General features: G+C 34.3%; 2 protein-coding genes across 7 annotated transcripts; one reads left to right on the forward strand and one right to left on the reverse strand.

Annotated features, from left to right (window-relative positions):
* Nucleotides 1-1,012: 1,012 nt before the first annotated feature.
* On the forward strand, nt 1,013-2,744 carry LOC112274398 (uncharacterized). Its single transcript, XM_024503861.3, has 5 exons — nt 1,013-1,186; nt 1,430-1,638; nt 1,781-1,925; nt 2,027-2,210; nt 2,330-2,744. Exons 1-5 carry the CDS (start codon nt 1,094-1,096, stop codon nt 2,485-2,487), a joined length of 789 nt encoding a protein of 262 aa, XP_024359629.1. The 5' UTR covers nt 1,013-1,093; the 3' UTR covers nt 2,488-2,744.
* A 265-nt stretch (nt 2,745-3,009) lies between these two features.
* LOC112274397 (purple acid phosphatase 2) lies at nt 3,010-7,389 on the reverse strand. 6 transcript variants are annotated; one of them, XM_090245653.1, is made up of 9 exons: nt 7,227-7,389; nt 6,242-6,455; nt 5,225-5,422; nt 4,871-4,982; nt 4,531-4,754; nt 4,264-4,402; nt 3,900-4,120; nt 3,575-3,696; nt 3,010-3,371 (listed from the first exon to the last, which is right to left on the reverse strand). In XM_090245653.1, the coding sequence occupies exons 2-9, from the start codon at nt 6,419-6,421 to the stop codon at nt 3,203-3,205; spliced, it is 1,365 nt and encodes a 454-aa protein (XP_090101779.1). In that variant the 5' UTR covers nt 6,422-6,455; nt 7,227-7,389; the 3' UTR covers nt 3,010-3,202. The 6 variants fall into 6 exon arrangements, with proteins under 6 accessions (XP_090101779.1, XP_024359628.1, XP_090101782.1 ...); XM_024503860.3 differs by having other exon boundaries at nt 7,043-7,285; XM_090245656.1 differs by lacking the exon at nt 7,227-7,389 and adding an exon at nt 7,119-7,200.
* Nucleotides 7,390-13,144: the final 5,755 nt, after the last annotated feature.

The raw sequence follows: 13,144 nt of genomic DNA on the forward strand, positions 1-13,144 counted from the left end.
CATGTCGACAATCAAATAATACTCTTTACATCAAAACTGTTTTAGAACATTTTTTTAGCTACAAATGACCAACTGTTTCTCTCATCCAATTAATTAATTAATTAATTAATTAATTAAAATAGTAATCCCTAATATTAATAGGAATAAAAAAAAGTTATTTTCTGCTGCAGTTTAAATTCCAAAAACAAATATCACATGCACTCTCTCTCATTCACTCCCTCTCTCACATTCACAAACACATACATACATGCAAACAAACAAACCCAAACATGCACCGAAATATCCTCCACAAACTCGAAGCTGTGACGAAGTTCCCTCAAGCGAAGATGCTAAGAAACATCGTAACCAAGGCCGTGGAGTTGGCCGGAGCAGCAACTTCGAGGAAGCGGGGTCCGACGCACTGCGTCAGAGTCGCCGAGGAAAAGCCATTTTCTCATTTCCTTTCCATTCGGATGTGGTTGTCTGCACAACAACATTACCATCCTGCCAAACTCAGGCCTTTTTGCAGTCCCTTCCGCAGCTTCCAGAAGCTTGCAAAAATGGAAAAGTAGTACTCTTCCGCTCTGTTCTGTGCAAAGTCGGCGAAACTGCATGTGGGTGCATATGGTACGAAGGTAGTAAAAGTGTTTCCAAAACCAGGTTCGTTGACTGCTATATCTATGGTGAAAAAGTCTGTGAATTGCACGGACAAAGCATTCGGAGCTGTGGTCGTACACCTAACCGTTTCAAGGATTGACCTCTCCTTCGGAGCAAGCAGCAGATCGAATATAGAAAGCATGGGCCCACTCCTCTTAACCTTTCTGGATGCTTCGTCGTCAAAACAACCACAACAGTAATGCCAAGTGGTCCGTGAAGCAAGATGTGAAAGCCAGCTTCCCACGTCAACCATCTCTCGTCCCACCTACTCCACATTACCTTTTTCCAGGTCCATCGATAGGAAACTACCACACATCTATATATATATATATATATATATATATATCTCGCACCTATCTATCACGACGATGTGAATCAATTTATTCATTTCTAACAGCAGTGACCATCAGAACGCCACTACGTACCACCAATCCTTGACCGTGATTTGAACTTGGACATGGTTGCAATGGCATCCTCAGCAGCACTTCGCAGTTATGTGCTCGCACTTCTGGTGGTGATGGCAGTAGTGCCACACATTTCTGCACAACAGGTACAGAATTGGGTAGATGATTACCGAAAATTATTTGGCAACCAGTAGAAGAGAATGGTCACTGTTGCGAGTGAATGTACTGTTCGATAGAGAGTGGTCATCAGCTTACGGATGAGTACACTGTTATTCGCGAAGATTTCTTTGCAGTATATTGAATTCTCACTTGAACGAACCCTTGATGTGATTGCGGTTCCTTAATTGTAAAATGATGGCGGACTTTTCTGACATTATTCCACCGTGCAGTGTAATACAAATCTCCTGGAAGCAGTACGCGCACAGCCTAGTCTCTCAATTCTCGCAGATGTTATTGAAGCCTCGGGTCTCGCGGAGCAACTCAGCATGACCGACAATGTCACTGTCCTAGCACCAGACAACAATGCCTTCAATGGAACTGGTGGATTACTCTCCATCCTTGCTGCCAACAACTTGACATTGGAGCAAGTCACTGCTCCGTAAGTGTGCTCTATCAACCATCCACTCAGTTGCTTCACCTTCTCCCCGGGCCGCTGCCGATTTACAGAGGTACCTGATACATTTGGTTAGTATGTGAGTGGTGTGTATGGAAGTTATCTAATTATTTGCGACGATGTGCAGAGGAAGTAACCGTGCGGCCAGTATCTTGTTGTACCACATCGTCCCCAGTCCCGCTACTGCAGCTGACCTCACGGACGGACAAACTTTGACTACCGCCCTCGGGAAAGCTTATGAATTGACTGTGGACAAGACTGCCACGCCCACCGTAAGCGCCCAAAACTGTCAGTTGATTTTCACCAGTAGGGTTCAGTGCGTATGTTATGTCCACAACGCGGTTGTATCCTGAAGTTGTTCCCTGAAATACAGGTTGTCGTATCCTTCATCGGTGCGGGAAGTAATGCTACGGTCATCACCGCTGACCTTCGAGTCTGCAACTCCGTCGTCCATATCGTAAACACTGTGTTGCTTCCTGCCACAACTTTGACTGCAATCCCAATTTACAACTTGGAGCCTTCACCATCACCAGTTGGATCTCCCGGAATGTCACCTGGTATGTTTTAGACGTGTTGTTTCAACCCATCCTATTCAATTCTATCTCAAGTTTTGCTGTAATCGGCATCATTTCATGATATAACTAACAGCGCAATGTGTGGAATGATTATACCGCAGCCCCCACAGGTAACGGTGTTGTCCCAGGATCACCTACTGCTCCCACAGCTTCAGTGCCTGGGTCTCCTCCGGAATCCGGCGGTGCTGACTCGTCCTTCACCGCTGGGTCCGCTGTTGTCGCTCTATCTGCTGCTGTCGCACTTGCCATGATCATGTAAGCTGCGAGATAAGCTGCACGAACAATTTGTGCGATTGTGCCGACTACATTCTCATCTAAAGCAGTGCTGCGATTGTAGAAAGTTTTACGAAGATTTTATAGTTCGCCAGTTTTTTGCAATCATTGTTGCGAGATTTTTTTCCCGTCCGTACATTAGCCGAATTTCTGTGTAGTTTTGGACATACAATTGTTAGTGTCAAAACATGATGAAAACTTCAATTTGAAGGTAATAAATTTTCGGTATAATCTTTTCTCATACATTATATTGTGTAAATGCAATCACTAATTAGTGATGAAAATCCTGTCCATTACATACAATTACATTTAGACACACTCGGAAATGAAAAAGTATACAATCAAAAATTGTGTAGTGTACAAACGTAATATCCTAATAGCACTATTTGCTTGTTAATGTAAGCAAAATAACTTCTCTCTATGTATTTGCAATTGCATACAATATTTTATTTAGAAAGTAGCGACTTTCTCCTTTTACTTTCACTCTTATCCGAAGTGAAAAAAAAAATATTGCAAAGTGTAACATATATATATTGTTAATATACCGTGTAACAAATTAAAAGCTAATCAAAAGTAAATAATTCCTTTGTTAACAAATTGTAACTTCAAATCAATCTGTTCATCGTTAAACCGTTGCCAATATTTACAGCTAGTGACAATGTTTTTCAAATGTTTCTCTAGATTTTCAAGTAAACATTGACTTAATTATATATCTTGTTGCGAATAACTGCCTTATCAGCTGACACAGCTTCCCCATCCTGATTCCTGTGCCATGTCCAAATCGCAGTTGTGCGATTCTTGATATCCAGTAATCCATGCCCAAAACTAGCTTCACGGAAAGCTGAGTAGGAAGGTTGTGGTTCTGAGAACCTGTAATCATGTAGTAAAATTTGGATGAAAATTGAGAAATGGAGAAATTTGCAGTGGAATCATGACAATGTCCCTTCCTAATGAAATTGAAACTAAAATCATTGATCCAAATGCTAACAGCGGTAAGACACATAAATAATCGTAAGAAAAAATTGCTATACACAATCGTCTAAAGGGATCATATATGAAAATTGGGCACTTACGTTGCGGCCGGGCCTTCAATATTACCACCATCACCAATAGTAATATAGGTTGGACCTGACGGATTTACATCAGGAGAGCAGATAGAGTTGGTAATGTTGTACTTGATATTCGTCACTGGGAACTGCATTAAGACCACATCGTAAAATTAGGCTAGAGAAATCTGTAACGATAAAACTCAAGCGAGCTTCAGCTCTACTGGAGAGGGTATTCTTAACAATGAATATCAAGATGGACTGAACAACCGATATAAAAAGACAGTGGAGCGACCCTCAGATCAATGAAATCAATCAAGAAAAAGTCAAATTAAACAGAAAAGGAACTTACGGAGCGTTCATATGAATGGACATGTCCAGCAAACACGATATCGGCTTTGGCAGCTACAATGAACGACTCGAACATCACTCGCATGCTCTCACCCTCCATGTAGTGATAAGTGTTAGAGTTGTACCACGGCGAATGCACCAAAATGATGAGCCACGGAGTCACTTTCCTGTTGACTTTCTTAAGCTCATCTTTCAACCAGACATATTGTGGTGTGTACTTACCTGTGACAACCCAAAACATATCAGCACACCCGAAAAAGTAACCAAAGGCTTCTCAAACACAGATTAATTAAATGAAGTAATCGATTCTCAGGATGCATATTGAAGGTCTACACCTGAAAGATGTGATCGGTAGGGAAGAATACCGTAGGCAGAATAGGATGAGAGAACAATGATATGAGCTGGTCCACGCCTGACGGAATACCACTGGGGTGAAGTGCTGTTGGTTGCCCAGTATGGTGTAGGGAACCGATGATTGAAAGGTTTAAATGGAGTAATCTCACTCTGAGAAACAAAACAAACCATGAATCTCACTATTTCATTAATACCTTGAATCGTGTTACATTACCAAAGGTAGAACTTAATACAGCTGTAGCAATTGACCTTAGAAGTAATTTCATGACAATACTTACAATTTCAGGGACATAATCAATCTCATGGTTTCCAGATGTCCATATCCACGGCTGATAAGCCACACTGCGTTCAACAAACCGGCTCCACGTATCGAAACGGACTTGGTAATGAAATGGGTAATTGTCTTGGTAAGCAAGGTCACCAAGAAAAAGTACTGATTGGCCATAACTTTGCAAGTAATGCTCCAAAGTGGCGGCTGAGTCATAGGTTTGTCCTAAATCTCCTGATTGAATCATAAGATGATAGTCTAATGAGCTTGTCGAAAGCCACATTGCTAAGCTTCACAGATTCATGAAAAAACTAGTCTTCTGTGAAATTCAATAGAGGAACGGAACACACCGATAACTCCAAAAGTGTAGGGAGTGTCCGGTCCAGGGGCTGCCGGTGTCATGAAAAAAAACTCACGCGCATCATCCCCCTCTCCAACTTTGTAGAAATACTTTGTGTCAAACTGCAGCGTAACAAGGGTACCAATGATCAGTTTCCGATGGACAATCAGAAGTTCAATGAACGGAGTGGCTCACACATCTGAATGACAATACAGCTCTTGTTGTTATCATGTTTCCAATGGTGCTTGTTGAGCAAATGTATCGATGTGAGCGACAAGTTCTGGCAAAGGGGTTTGGATGTTTTACTTAGGTTGCTCTTTCTGGATGAGAAGTGAGAGTGTGGGTATGCAGAAAATATCAACACCTTCAAGTCAGAAACTACAACATGGTGGATGAAAGCCGACGTGTAGTTATAAAACGAATACTGAGTACTGTATCCCCTGGCCACCCAAGGGTAATCGCCCTTCTTGGTTCCATAATGGACCTTGGGCCTGGCCATTTTGATTGTGACAAAAGACACGATGACGGCTTTTCCATCGTAATCTCCTTGCGTCAGATGCACCTGCCGAAATCATAGCACCACACTTTTATGAATTGAATCGAATGCATGTCACTTTTCCAGTGTTGCAGTCGATTGCACCAGACCGTCTTAACTGAACGTTTCATTAGTGGAAATCGTTTTCTAGGCGCAGACACAGCATCCAAACAGTTGTCGCACTTGAAAATCTCAGTTCGAATTAACATTCTTCCAAGCATCTTTCGAGAAAAAGTCATCAACTCTCCGGAATTTACATCGTATCAAGAACTAATTTTAAAACTCGGTTTCCCATTGACACGTTTTTAGAGCCACCATTAGATCATATCCCACCGAACCTTGCCTGCTTCGTTATCCAAGACCGTTTCTTGGGTTTACTTGGGATTTAGAGCTACTTAACAGAAAGTCTTCTCAACGGGAAACTATCAGGGATTCAGTTTCAGAAAAATTATGTGTTGCATTGAATGATGGCATTTCGTCACAGAATTCTATTGGCAGAACCAAACACTAAAAGGAACATTTGCTGCAGACATGCCTTTACACGATTTAACCTTCTAAGGATTTACTAAGATAAACCCGATGATTAATGACGATATTTTTTGGGGCAAGAATTGCCACAGAGAGAGGCTAGCCCAGCTTGAACATCCAAAATTGACAGTCCCCTATCGTTGAAAAACAACCATAGCTACTTAATCCTCGATACCTGTTATCAGCTAAGAAGCGAGCGGCTGTAGGAGGGAGGTGACCTAATAGAATGCGAACATCTGTGAGCCTATTTTCAGAAATCTTTCAATCATCGTCAATTTGATCACGCTTGAAGCACAAAATTTCTCGACTGCAACATACCTGTTGCGGAGGATTCTCGCCCGGCGGCACGGAGAAGTACGGTGAATCGTATGGCAAATCCACACTCTCCGCCAATCGTCTCACGTACCGGCTGGTGCTTCCAGCGACTTCAGCCGCAGCCGATCTCGCCAGAAACAGGGCCAGCAGCACTACCACCCACGTCCATGTCCCGCGATACATTGTATTCTTTTTCCTTCACAAAAAACACCCCTCGCTGCAGCAAAAAATGCGGAGAGCGTTACATTAGTAAGATGTGGAAAATCACCGTTGTCTACAACTGCGGAAAATGAGCACTTGCGACTATCTTGGATTTGAAGCACCAACATTACCCTCTAACTCACGACTAACCTTCGCAACATTCGACTTGAGGGTCATACAATGTGTGGACCAGAGCTACAGGTGCCCATCATGATTCCTAAAACGAATTATTGAAAGCTAAATTTAGCTCATGTTCTATCTGAAATTAGCACACCATTGTTATTCCCACAATGCTGTGGGCATTAACAGGCCACCTTGGAAGCCCAGAAATCGAGGTGTTGGAATACATGGAAAGCAACTGGGGGACAAAACAGACAAACTCCAACACAACCTGGACCTGGCCACATGGGTTCCTCAAACCTCATCGCTTCCTACAACGACAACCCCAGAAGTCCAACAACCTCAAACCTCAAAACGCAAAGCCACAGGTATGTTGCAAGCAAGATTATGAACCCACGGAATGGGCCATAATCAAGGCTAGCACGACTCAATCATCCTAGGTAGCAATCTGCACGTGCTCTGCTTCAAAATTCAAGTTCTTACCGTTGCAATAACTCACCAGTCGTCCCCAAGAAACACAATGCGTACAGATTGAACCCAAATCATTCTCCAGACATACCAATGAATGCTGCTTAAGTACCAAGATTCCAGAAGCATCAGGAGAAGATAGAGACAACGACTGTCTTTTCTGACGGTGAAATCAGGCCACAATGTCCAGGCATCAGACCTGCCGGTGGAAGTGGAGTTGCAGAGCCAGGGGACTTGCGACACAGGTCTAGGTCTGCAACAGAATCTGCAAAAGGACCCAGCTAGTCCCATTTTCATTTCTTTCTCCTCCACCAGGGTTTTTTGCACCACCTCTCAGAAGCTGAAAACAGTGTCAGCTCAAAATAAATCAATCAGAACGGTGACTCCTACCTTGCGACACTAAAACAGCTCTCATTGGCATGTTCAACCGCGTGTGCAGGCATCCCCCTAAACTATGGGTAGATTGTTGGGAACTTCGTTTTACCAATAGCGAAATCAATCCCGGTAGCCTTTGGTTTGAAATAAAGAGCAAAGCCTGCTTTTCATTAACCGGGATAGCATCCCACGACGACTTTCAATTCATTGCACGGCTTGGAAAGCTGTGCACAGGTAACGTGATTGGGATTTGAGTGAAGGTTAATAACTTTACGCTGGTGATCTCGTGTTACGGTCTTCTTTAGAAAGTGCATCGTACATGAATGTAGAAAAAACAAAAACAAAAAAACACAAAAACAAAACACCGTACACAGTCAGTCAAAGATGGAGCAGATTGCGTCCAGCCTCTGTTGTGTTCTTTTGTAAAGAGAAACAGACTCTCTCATGCAGCTAAACCACAACGGATAGTTCCATCGGCATATTCTTGCAGTGAAGCGTATTTTCTGTCTTCAAAACACACGCGTCGACGTTGTGAAGCTTCGTCCAGAAATGCTTAAAAACAAAAACCGAAGGTTTTGGGAAAAACATTAAAAAAAACAAAAAATAAACAAAAAATAAATAAATAAATAAAGCAAAAGCAAAACACACACAACTCTCGTCTTGGAAGTTGCTCCAGACATGCGTTTCTCCGAAAGAGAGAGGGTTGTAACCCATTTTGTATTTTGGTGTGTGAAAGTGAAGAGAAAGGGGGGAGCGGTGAAGGGAATGTCCTGGGGCATGTTCCTCCTTGAACTACTACTCCAAGTCCACTTGGGGACAGAGAACCCCATAAAGAGTTGAGAATCCAAAGCATATGCTATGGACTCAAGGAATTTGGTGCAATTAGTTGTTCATTGGTGGAGTTATACCATAAGAGAGAGTGGAAGAACAAAAAAGTCGGAGGATATACGTAGTTCAATTCCTTTCCGGTCAATTGGGTCTTTTAAAGCAATCAATACTGGGTACAAAGGTGCTGTCGTAGAATTACCTCAAGGTTTGACCTCATGGATGAATACCATTTCACAAATGAGTAGTTTCATGTTCACCATATTATGCCTAGTAAAACAAATTGGTAAAAGTGGACTTGTAGCAATTGCGGACATTAATAATTAGTAGGTGGAAAACTCTTTAGTAAATAAAAATAATAATAATAATAATCATAATCATAACAATAAAACCAATGGCATGGTGTCAATATAGAATATACTAAAAGATATCACTTGTTAGAGATAAAAGAAAAAGATGGATTATTTATTTTTTAAATACTAAATAAAGGAATATACAACTACATAAGATTGCTTTTATTTGTGTTTTTATTTTTAAATATATGATTAATAGATTTCAAAAATCTGCAATATATATATATATATATATATATATATATATATATATATTATTGTAATTTTATTAATCTAAGTTGGTTTTATTAGAAGATTTATTGGATAACATCTTTTTTATTTATTTTTTACAAATATAAAAACATACATACTAATTTAAAAGAAGAAGATTAGATAAAAAATTATACATTAGAATATTGGTATAGTCAAATTTTGGTATAGTCAAATTATAGAAGGAAATAAAATAGCTACTTTGTAACTTTTTATAGTAAATGATTCACATATATATATTTATTAAAAAAATATAAAAATATAAAAATAAATGAAAAAATGATTTATTTTAAATACTATTATTAAATACAACAATCACATTACAAAAATATTGATAATTAAAGAACTAAAATTGTGTAAAAGACAAAAGGAATAATTCTTAAAAGCATTATTCTTTAATATTATCAAAGAACGTGATAATTTTTTTATCAATCATAATATATAAAATTAAAATAATTATATATATATATATATATATATATATATTTATATTTAAAATAAATAATTTAAATTTTAAATTGTGATTATATATTTGTTGAAAATTTTTCCCATAAAATAAAATATCATTCTTATTAGATATTAAATAAAAATACTTAAAATACTTAAGACGTTCAATATGTAAACATATAGCAGTAATGGAAACCTATTTGGTTTATATTTCAAATTTTGCAGATTTTGTCATTATATCGAAGTTTTCTATACATGTTTAGATTGAAGTTTTTTTTGTAAATCAAGAAAAAAAATTCAAGTACACAAATGATATACCAATGATGAATAATATAAATATATCTTTGGGTAAAAAAACCAATATTCTAAAATTATTTGAGAAAATTATAGTTTTATTGGTATTTAAGTTAACTGATGTTCAAATTTAACATCGTGAAATTTTAGACTGCAGTTTACATCCTCTGACACTATGTTGTAATATCTACATATCATTTTTTATTATAAAAAAATTAATTTCACAAGCACTCCATACTTGTAAAAGATTTTATATATTGTACTTGTATTGCATGTTGAAGTCATCCATCATTATTTTGGGATACATTTTGTAGTTTTTTGTGCATTGTTATCCTTTTTCTTCTTACAAGATTTATTTACCTCATTTCTTAAGAATAGAATATCATTCATTTTTTTATGGAATAATATTTTTCATGATATGCATGAATTTTCTGTTGTTTTGTTTGTTCATTTGTTTAGCTCTTTTGTATCTCATAGTAAGTTTTAACATCTTTAACTTTACATGCACACAAGTAGTGTAAATTGTTAGAAGACCACCTATTATGTCTATATAATATAAGAAATTTATTATATTTTTGGCAAATAAGTGATATCAAATACAAAATTCAACAAAGACATACTTCAATTGGCTTAGCAACAAATCAAAACATGAATTAATATAAAATACTCAAGGTTTGTGTCAGTTGTATAAATAGTTGGTAGATTAAATGAAAAGCTATGATATGAAGTTTTTCATGTGCTTCTATTTGTGACAATGGTATATTTTTGAACCATGATTATGTGGTCTTTAAGTTTTTTATAACTTTTTAATTACAAAACATTTTGATTACAAGAAGACCTTAGAAATAATATCAAGAGATTTATTTTGTCATCAAATATAAAAAGGAGTTGAAGACTTTATATAATCATGCAATATTTTTATCTTTATCATATAATATCTTTTGATAATCTATGTCAACACATGTCTTTCAACACATCTCAATTTGTATCTAGATTTTGGAAAATTCTTTTTAAAATATTAAAATTAGATATAAAACTATCTTTAATCCTTCATTCTTAATATAATAGATAATAAAAAAAATAAATCTAGTATTGGAGCAATGTTTGAAATGTATCATCAATAACTATTAATATAACTAAACAATTCTTTTGTCATTGACAAAGTTTTTATATAAAAACATAATATATTCTTTTATTTAATAATCATCTTTTTATATTAATTATAATTATTATTTATAATTTGATATTTTTTATTCTTCAAAAATTAATAATTTACATGAAAAGACTTAGAAAATTATTTATTAGAGCTACATGTGAGAATAAAGACACAATTAAAAAAATTTAAGAACAACAAAAGATCAACTCACATATCTATTGCAAGGAAGAATATTAATTCTACATTAGCAACAAGGAATATGTTGTTTTTTTGTAATATCATGACTATTTGTTTTTACCACTAGATTGAGACCATTTTCCATTTGTAAATAGATAAATTTAATTGTATATTGATAATATCTATTGATATTTTGTTGTAATATAAAAATATGGATTTTATTGTCGAAGAGCCTAATTAAAAATATAATAACAAAATACATGTAAAAGATAGGAAGTTAATAAAAATATTTAGTGTTAATATTATTATTTATAAGATATACTTCTATCTACTTTGTAGGGCCATAATTTAAGCAAAACAATATAGATTAATAAAATAAATAACATAGACATCTTTAAAATAGAGTTGAGAGTAGTTTGTAGCAAAAATTATCTTAAGAAATTAAGAATTGATATTTAGAGAGGACTAGCTATGAACCAAGATTGAAATTAGACCTCAAGGTACAAAACCACTTACGTAAAATAATTCAAGAGTTTTTTTTACAAAACAAAGAATAGGGTTTGAGAGCAAAATAGAAAAAAGATATTTAGGCATTAATTTAAAGTGATTTTATTTTGTAATGACTTTATAAAGGCTTTTCAAATTTTAGATTGTATTAAAAGGACTTTGGATTTTTGAAAAATATAAAGAGTGTATACTTTAAAAATTTATATGATTGATAGATGATATGTAAATGAAATCTTATAAATTTATAATTTAATTGTATTAAATATATATATATTTATAATTATTTTAAATATATGTTGTAAGTATAAGCTTGATTGAATAATTCATTTGAATGTTATTGAATTACAAAAATACTAGAGTCTCAAAAATTACATTTTAAAGGACCAATGAGGACTACTAAGATTTGAAATAATTTGCCAATTGGCTTGAAATAAAAAAATTATAATAATAATAAACTTTATTTTTAATAATTCTACAAAATTTAAAAGCTACTAAATAGCAAAATTAAGAGACATTGACACTGGGAGATAGGCATTAAGGTTAAAGAAGGAAGCCAACCAACATCTAAGTAGATTATGAGTTTTATCTTCTATTTTATAAGTTTGATCTTCTTAGAATTGTTTGTGCTTGTTGTCATGTAAATAATTGAGACATGTAAAATTTTTGAATTAAAATCTATAGTTGAATTATTAATTATTAAGATATTAATTAGTTATTATATTGATTAAAGATTTTTTCAAAATATAATATTTCATTAAAATTTTATCAAGATTTTATTAGGATTTTGTTTAAAATTTCTTTAAGATTTTATTAAGATTTTATTATGGTTTTATTAAGATTTAATTATGATTTACTTGGAAATTTTTAAAAATTATTTAGAACTATATTAGGATTTTATTAGGATTTATTTAGAATTTAATTTATATTTACTTAGTATTTATATTTTTAATAATTTAATATTTTTATTATTTTTTTAGAATCTCTATTTTAATAATTTTTATGATTGTTTATTATTTATTTAAAATTATTTTTAAAATATATTTTAAAGATTTATTTATGGTTTCTTTATATTTCTTTTATAATTTCTAAGATTTTATTTGGATTTAATTAAGATTTTAATTAAAATTATTGAGATTTAATTAAAAATTATTTAGGATTCTATTAGATTTGTTAAAACTTTTTTGTTACAATTTCTAATTTACTTTCCAAAATTAAGTGTCTAGTCCATTTTTAAATAAGAATTCATGTAATATGATACTAAAATTTATGATGATTTGTCATACATTCTATATATCTTTTTTTTAAGCTATACAAGACAATAGATATATTGAAAAGAAGAAAATTACCACTTTTTTTTAAAAGTAGATAATATTCAAAAGTTTGAGATAAGGAGGTCTTAGACTTAATATGGCATGGAAATAGATTAGAATATCTTATACATTAGTACAGATATGATATTTGTGAATGTACATTAGAGCAATCTAAGAATCATACAAATATAGGAAAAAAAAGTTGATACTTTTTATCAATAGTTTCTATAAAAATCAAGATAAAAAGTAAAAAAATCTTTGTTATAAACTAAAATAGATATAATAAAGATTGCACTTTATCTTTTATACTTATTTTTTATTTTTTTATTTTTTATTTTTGGAATTAAAAATTTTAAAATTAACAACTAGATTTTTTTTTTGAATTATTAGATAAATAATTGAGATTGTTATGATTTTTTAGATA

This window comes from Physcomitrium patens, chromosome 21 (assembly GCF_059467195.1).
Source record: "Physcomitrium patens ecotype Gransden chromosome 21, ASM5946719v1, whole genome shotgun sequence".
Lineage (NCBI taxonomy): Eukaryota > Viridiplantae > Streptophyta > Bryopsida > Funariales > Funariaceae > Physcomitrium > Physcomitrium patens.